This window comes from Limulus polyphemus, unplaced genomic scaffold (assembly GCF_000517525.1).
Source record: "Limulus polyphemus unplaced genomic scaffold, Limulus_polyphemus-2.1.2 Scaffold3980, whole genome shotgun sequence".
Lineage (NCBI taxonomy): Eukaryota > Metazoa > Arthropoda > Merostomata > Xiphosura > Limulidae > Limulus > Limulus polyphemus.
The window spans coordinates 64,399-72,889 of record NW_013669590.1 but is presented as its reverse complement, the minus strand read 5'-3'; the positions used below and the strand labels follow the sequence as shown (position 1 = coordinate 72,889).

General features: G+C 35.2%; 1 protein-coding gene across 1 annotated transcript in view; it reads right to left on the bottom strand.

The window, feature by feature from the left end:
- Nucleotides 1-1,301: 1,301 nt before the first annotated feature.
- Nucleotides 1,302-8,491, bottom strand: part of LOC106470392 (microtubule-actin cross-linking factor 1-like) — a 47,019-nt gene continuing 39,829 nt past the window's right edge. Inside the window, exons 45-46 of the mRNA XM_022398990.1 lie at nt 2,985-3,150; nt 1,302-2,756 (exon numbers count right to left, since the gene is read on the bottom strand). Of these exons, the coding sequence (XP_022254698.1) occupies nt 2,443-2,756; nt 2,985-3,150 (480 nt within the window). The 3' untranslated portion in view covers nt 1,302-2,442. The remainder of the gene's footprint in view (nt 2,757-2,984; nt 3,151-8,491) is intronic.

The following is an 8,491-nucleotide window of genomic DNA, read 5'->3' as shown; positions in this document are numbered from 1 at the left end:
GTTCAATCCAAAATATCAGATGTGTTCAAAAGACTTGTACCCAAGATCTATCTCTGACAAGACTGACGTTAGTCTGACTCAGACTCTGAGAAGTTGGAGTGCAATGTGATGTCCATGTGAAGAATACTTTTGTCCATCGAACAGTTGGCATATTTTATTTGCATAAGTTTTTGAACATCTAAGATGCATATCTAAAGATTTTTTAATAATCCCTGTATATTGTATCTAGAAACTGTTGCTAAATCTGTAAAGTAGGGTAAAATAAGTAGTCGATAACTTTGACGTCAAATGTATCGTACCATATTGAAGGTACTTTCAAGAATGTTGTGGCATGCACACGTGGATCCCACTCCTGCGTGTAGTATTAATAGCAGTTGTTTTCTCTGAAAGCATTGCAGTATTTCATTAAATGCTCTTTAATATATTTCAAGCCTTTAGCAGTAGTAATTAACAGTTCCATTGTTGTAGCATTTTTGTGCCAATCGGTACTGTCTTTGGATGGTTTTTATGTAATTTGGAACCTAAAATAATTTATGTGTAACATTGTTCGATTTACCCGAATGCATACCAAAGTGTATGTGGTTTTAATATATTTAAATGAAACCCTATTTCACATCGGCAAGGAAGGTTTACCTCTGTAACACTCATCTACAGAGATGTCTTGTTATGTCTGTACAATAGATCCATATATTCTTAAGACTTTCATATTCTGAGGTGGTATAAATTAAAACCAAAGGTTAACTGTGGAAGTAGGGCCTGGCCTGGCCTAGTCATTAGGGCACTTGACTCTCAATCTAAGGCTTGCAAGTTTGAATCCCCATCGGCAAACATGGTCGTCCCATGTGGTAACCGATTAGGCTAGCCACCCAAGTGTAAAAATTCTTGGCTTACAAAAATATCAGTTGGGATTAATAATGTAATAGGAGAAGGGGGGGAATAAGGTATTTTAAACAAAGATAATCTCCTGGATTGATTACATTAATCTACTCTGATGTGATCTTAAGCCTCGGGTTTTTGTAAATTTAACTCCCTAATCATTATAATTATTAACTCAAAACCAAGAACATTCTGGTTGACAAAAAGTAAACATTTTTGATGTCTAATTAAATTTTCCAAGCCTAAACTACGGGTCTGATGACGTTAACGTAACACGTACACTAACACATTAGTCTGTAAGATCTTACTTGTGGTGCTAAGCTGACAACTTATAGAAGTAAAGTGTGTGAACACCTATAGTGGCACAAAACTGAGATATTACAATTTGTCTTTCTTTACTGCATAATCTGTACTCACGCAGAGACTAATATGTGTTATATCTTTATTGAATTACATAAAAGCAACAAATACATTGATTTATAACATCATTTGAAAGGTGATTATCTATGTTTTAAGTCCCAGAAACCACGGCTGTGCAAACAAGTGATCATAGAAAGTTGATCAAAACAACTCTGCATCTAGTGGAATGTATACATCCCAGTAATCCGATACTACACTAATCTACAGGCATGGTTTACTTTATTTAACAATAACATTTGCATAATTTTCGGAAGTGAGTGTAGGTTCTTTTCAAACAAACAAAATGCTGCCCTAAATACAAGTCTAATAAACAAAAGCAACAAAATTAATATGTTTTGACAATTTTAACATAAAATAAAGAAGCAGTAGATTGGCACTTTAAATAAAACTTAATATTTACCTTATTAAAAGATAGGCCCCAGTGCAGCTGTAAAGTATTATTATTTAGTAAAACTATCACCCCATTTTCACCATTTCAAAAAGTAATTACATCTTCCAGAATATATATATGTTTCTCTTTCTGTTATTAATATAAACAAGATTCAATCATTTAATGTGAACCTTGAGCATTCTATGGACTTTAACACTTTGAGATTCCATGATGGAAGTCAACGGGGCCAGTAGACAAACAAACAAACACACACACACTAAGTTCAGGGAAAAATCCACACGTCCTCCATCCCCAAGCCCTAGGTTTCTGAACGGAATGTTAGGAGAGCATCCTTTAAATTTTTCCCTAAATTTATCCCATTCATGTTACATCCACCATCATTCATACCTTTCCTTCATAATAAGCTCGAACAAAATTTGATGTATATTTTTTACAACTCTGGAGTAGATCGTGAAATCATTAGCCTAATTCTTAAATATCCAGGCTCAAGCAATGAGAAAGTAGCCAAAGACAAAAATCTGTAATAATGCATCCTCATTTGAACAAGTACTACTCAGCATATTTCGTGAAACGAGATAAAATCCTCACAAGGAATTAAGCTAGTGGTAAAGAGCAATGGATATTTCTTTCATCAACTACCTGTGGATTTCCTTAATTTCAGTAGCAGTTTTTCAAAGCATGGGAATTATAACAAAAAACTCGCTGTTCCCAGTTAAATTTTAGGCCTCAAATAAAGATGGAACATTTTGTGGTCATTATTTCCATCTTTCTCTGCCTTTCACCCCTTCAGAACGACTCGCTGATGACGAAGAGGATGGTTTTCGTACTGAGGGGATTCTGGTTCCTGGTACCGAGCTCTGACTCTTAGTACCTGACGTTTGAGAAGAACCACTTGGTGTTCGCTGTCGACCAGCACTTGATGGGATTTTGGTGCTACTAACTGGGGTCCTGCGTGCACTACGATAAGCATCTACACTGTCGGTAGAAAGGTCACTGCCTGCTCGGCTTGGTGGTCTACTGGAGGGATGACTTCCAGTACGGCTTGTTGGGCGGCTTGATGGTTTGGTGCCTGCAGACAAACGTTTATGAATGAAAACACCTGACGGTTTCATGACTGAAATACTTACTATTTCTACTTCTGAAAGTTCTTCAGTTATTTTAGAGAGAGATTTGTGTACACAGATTAAGTACTGTGGAGCTTATCTGCTTTTCTATGTTATGGAAACAAACCTAGTAATTATGAATAATACTTCTAGTATTTTTTTGTTTAACAATATTTTATAATAAGTTTATATACCCGATGGAGTCGTGCGATATGGTGTAGGCGTAAGCCAACGACGGCCAGACCTGGCTCCCAAGCTGTCTTCACTGAAACTGGGGCCACTGATATCGCTACTTGTGTCAGCAGTTCCCGATGTTCGACCATGTTGGGGCGGCGTGCTACGATCACTTGTTTCTCGAACCTATTTAATAATTCACTTCTAGTTTAGAGGTAAATTTACACTAAAATGCATTATCTTGTTACACAACACGAAACTAGTAAGCATTATAATATGGCCTTAATCTACAAAACAGCTGTCAAAGTACAGTACCTGAATGAATCAAAAATAAATTTTAATCTAGTTATTAGTGTAGCTAACTTAATATACCATATTCATAAAGATTATGCAACGTTGTAAAGCAAAAGCAATTAAGAGTGCATCGGTTTGGTAACGTACTCTCATTGTTAATAATACTTTCAGCCATAACCTTGTGCATATGAAAATATTCAAAAAGGTATCGGATAAACACATTTACTAAAAAAAAAAAATACATTTCTGGGATTACCTTGCCAAGATTTAAAAATCACTTGGTACGTACAGTAACAAATATTAGAGGATATTAGTTACATATTTACATGGTTTTATCTCGTACTATACATGAAAGTTGAACAACTAACTACAGTTAACAGATACAGTAATATTGAACTTTACATACTGTTACTGTATCTGCTCTTTGACATAAAAGGAAAAATGTTGACTTCCCACCAGGTGTCGCGTCACACAATTATTATAATATCATTCCCGTAACCTAATAAATGCTTTATAGATGAAATAATACGTTTCTTAACCAATTCTAATATTTTACATAGATTAATTTTAATACGATTGTAGCCAAAAACCAATGAACTATTTTGGTAAAATAACATTTAAAAATGAGTTGACAAAACAATCTGTCAAAAAAAGATTTAATAACAGTATTATAGAATTTTTCTTTAACTAACCTTTGAAGTTGGCTAACTAAATCTTGATCTTTGTGTCGTTCATTGATATAACTTATCACAGTACAATTCTAAAGTACATGATAGAGATGTATGCGACAAATATAATTATAAATCCAATATAGTTGTACTGTCATTCTTTTGTTAGGTTACTTGATGAAAATCTAGTCCAAATAATAAACTATTTAGCTTGTTTCTTCCTTAATTTTACCTTTACTTGTAAGTTACAGGCCTAAGTAACTTTACAAATGTTCAAATGAAAATATTTCATTAATGGTACTATGACTAATGTCACAAAGATAAATTTACTTGTATAATTTCACAGCTAATTGATTGAATAACTGAATATACACAATAACTAACACTGAGCTCAACTGATGAGTTACTGCTTGCTGATTCTGTTATTTATAACGCTTCAAAAAGTTGCTTAATTGCTATGTTCCTCAACATTATAAGTTCTCTAGGACTAACTTAATTTAAATAGCATTGAAAATATAACTTACAATACTGCCCCCTTCCTGGATTGTTAAGTTCCTTGAACAATCATAATTAAACACTACACCAAATTGATCATTCACCAAGTTTCTTTGGTGTATTTTTTTCTCTTCCAAGGCTCATGGTATACAGATGGATTGATGGCTTGGCCCTTATCATCACTGATTGTCCTATTGGAGGTAGCAGAATGAATTCACTAGTGGCTTTGTCCTTGTTGGTCTTCTAGAAGTGGCTAGATGGGAACTTTGGGCTACTCGGCAGTTTGAAAACAAAAGCTTCTTTGGTGTTACTCATTTGTCTGTTCTCTTATCAATCTACTTCCCAAGACTGTTGTCTAGCGGATGCCTTTTAGTTTAGATCGCCTCCTTTTCTCGACACTGCAAACCACGTAAGAGATTCTTTTCAGTAAAAACTTATGGTCCTTCCCAACACCTACCTAACTTTGGAGTTCATCCTTCCTTGTGATTGGAATTGTTCAGACACACCATGTCACTTTGATGAAATCCAATCTTATCAGAATTAACATTATAGTGACTTTTTGTTTTATCACAAGCTGATTTAAGACTCTTTTTTAGGTCAAGTCATATATATAGCATCTTTACTATTATAGCCATGAGGGATCTTCCAACCATCATTGTTTAGGACATGCCAGAGTTTTTGTGAACTATGTTGTCCTAGTGATTAGACGAATAATCATTGCTAATAACTCCTGATACAAGTATTTCATTTTGAGTGGTACAACGACCACTCTCCCAGTTTGTACTGGAAGTTCAACCTCTGGATTTCCACGTAGGACGTAGGGCTTTCTTGATCAGAGATTGTGAAACTAACTTAACCTCGCATCCACATGTTTTGCATGAAGCCAGTTCCCACCATGTACTCTTTCTTGATGTCAACTGCCCACCCATCAAGAGGTACAGAGTAGCTTTTTACAGTAAGGGTAACTTATAACTTTCCTCTTGCTGGAACCATGTCATGTTCAATTGCTACTAGCATCAATCCATTTCTGGAGACCTTTTCCCCACCTTTCATTGCCAAATTATGTTAAATTGTAGCTATAGAACCACTGTCAATAAACATACTGTAAGGCTTCCCATCAATAAACCCATGGACTTGTTTCTTTGAATAATGGAGCTATACTTCACTCCATAAATCCAGCTAGTTCCTGTCTTTTTGATGTCTGGTTAACCCTTTGTTGGGCTAGAAGACTGATCCTTAGGGTATTGTCTTTGTGGCTTGAAATTAGCCATTGTCATTTACTCACAGTCTTGGGTGCAATGGTCATATTTTCCAAAATTATAACAGTTATTTCTTTCCAGTTTGCTCCGGGAGGGGTTAAAATTCCATACATGTTTTAAATCTACAGTTGATTGCATTTTTTCCTTGTTTATTTCCTCCATTCTGTGTAACTAGCTGTCTGATTAATACTTTCACTTCTAGACTATTGTTAGGGGAGTTGATGTTTGAATACTACAAGATTTGATAACTTCTAGAAGGATTCTTTAGTTGTTTGTTTCCAATATTAATGGATTAAAATTCAATTGCTAACCGAACAAGCTCATTCAAAGACGCACACCTACTTGCTTCAGCCTAATTTTCATATCATTGTTGGTTATGGCATCTATACATTGGTCATGTATTCCAAAATGTTCTAGATACTCTAGGACAAATTTAACATTATCTACCCTCTAGCTATCATCTAAATTAAAACATTGGAAATATAGCTTACAATAATACGTTTATTACACGTCAACTGATAAAAATGGAGAAGTATAACAAGTACTTCTAAAAGTTTCTATATTATGAACTTACTATTTTTACAAATTATTAGATAAACCCTTGCTTATAGAACAAACGTAGGTACCTCCAACTTCCACAATTAATTACAATCTGATGATAATGTGTTTTAACTAAAACCTACATATCCCACACAGCTAGGCTTAGCTACTAAAAACATAATGAACATCTGGCCCACAGTTAAGAACAGTCAAAATAAACATTAGGCCTAGCTGTTTCAAACATTGCGATACCAGGCATAGTTATTATAAAAGTACTAATTGAGAGTTGATCATGACACTAATATCTTGAGTGTTACATACCTATTTACTCAGTTAAACCTAGTTACTTCAGATATGATTGAAAATCACATGGCTAATCCACTGAATATCAAAAAGTTAAGCCTATTTCTTTCATGCTAACAGCTCCTATACTATCTATAATGAAGGGTACAACATAACTATGTCTAATCACTGTTAACTTCCAATCGGAGTAAGCTATATACAGAGGGACACTAAAAATCAACCTGGCTGTTAGTATAGCTAATCATGCTTTTCTTACATTTCTAGTTATACCGTTGTATCAGTTGGGTACCCTCACTGTTAATGGTATTTTTGGCCATAATCCCAACAATATTTCACAAGGTTTGGTCAGCTTAGGAGATTGAGATTAGTCCTAAATATACATCTGTTAAGCTAACAACGCAAAAACAATCTTTATGATAAAAGTAAAAGGTAATGACAATTGATATATTAAATACTATAACCAATACTTTTAATGAAAGTAACAATAAATAATATTATAGTAAACCGTACTTAGGGAATGCAGAAACACTGGCTGTGTACTTGAAGTAAATTTCTTTGAAAAACAATTGTGCATCCTCACTTATAGAGACATGACACCTCACAACGAAGTTTAACTGTTTAAGATGCATGTATTATATACAACTACCAGCTATTCCTAAAATAATACTTAAATGTCTGACTCTAAATGTTAATCAAACATTTCTTCAGTAGTCAGCCCAATAGGTTGGCTACAAAACAACAACAACAATTTAATTTAATAATAACCCCCAACTTTATACTTAAGTAATTGACTGTAAGCCAATTATATTCAGCCTTACCATAAATATAGGCACTTAAAACAATACCAGTCTTACCATTATGTTGACGGTAATGCAACTAGTAAGCCTGCAACCTGTGGTATTGGTGCATGAAAGGCCTGCAGGCGAGAGTTCAGTTAAGATTCTTCTGAGTGGGGGAGTAGTGACATCTTGCTTGGCTGACCATGGTAAAACTGGGATGTTTACTCTCACTAGAGTGCAGAGGGCTGTGAGAGGGGGGGAAACAGAGAGAGAGAGAGAAGATAGGTAGCTAGGTGGCATGCAGCAATAAATTCATATTGAATGTAATCAGTCTCAGGACGTCCAAGTTGGAATGGTGGTGAAAGCTGTGAAACTTTACCTTTTCTTTCTTGTTGTCCTTTAAACTTTGGTAAACATACCACTCTCTGTCTGTGAATTATAAATGATTCTAGGTTTCTACCTGTCACAAAATCTTGATCTTAACCTAACGTTTAAGAGTAGGAATAATTAAGTTCCAAAACGTTCTCACGGTACAATTTCTAATACGGTAAAATTGTATTCGATGAAAATTTTAATGTCTTGAGGACAATAAGACAGAAACTGTAATGTATGATTAGTACCGCTTGCTTCTGACAGTGTGGACACATTATTTTATTGCTGCCACAAGAGGGCTTTATAAAGCAGTAAATACTATTGACAATGGTATTCCATTCAGTAGTGTTGCTGCATTAGCCACTAGGAAATATGTCATTGCCAAAAATCAGACCTTACTAATATGATAAAACTCGTTTCACTAATCCATTGCTTTTGTAACAGAACTTTCTGTGGTGATATCTAAAAGCTTTCTGCTTGCTTCAGTGTAGAGTACGAACTACAGCTAACAGTGGGCTACAATATAGCGGTTTGCTGCAGTGTAGAGTACGAACTACAGCTAACGGTGGGCTACAATATAGCGGTTTGCTACAGTGTAGAGTACGAACTACAGCTAACAGTGGGCTACAATATAATGGTTTGCTACAGTGTAAAGTACGAACTACAGCTAACGGTGGGCTACAATATAGCGGTTTGCTACAGTGTAAAGTACGAACTACAGCTAACGGTTGGCTACAATATAATGGTTTGCTACAGTGTAGAGTACGAACTACAGCTAACGGTTGGCTACAATGTAATGGTTTGCTACAGTGTAGAG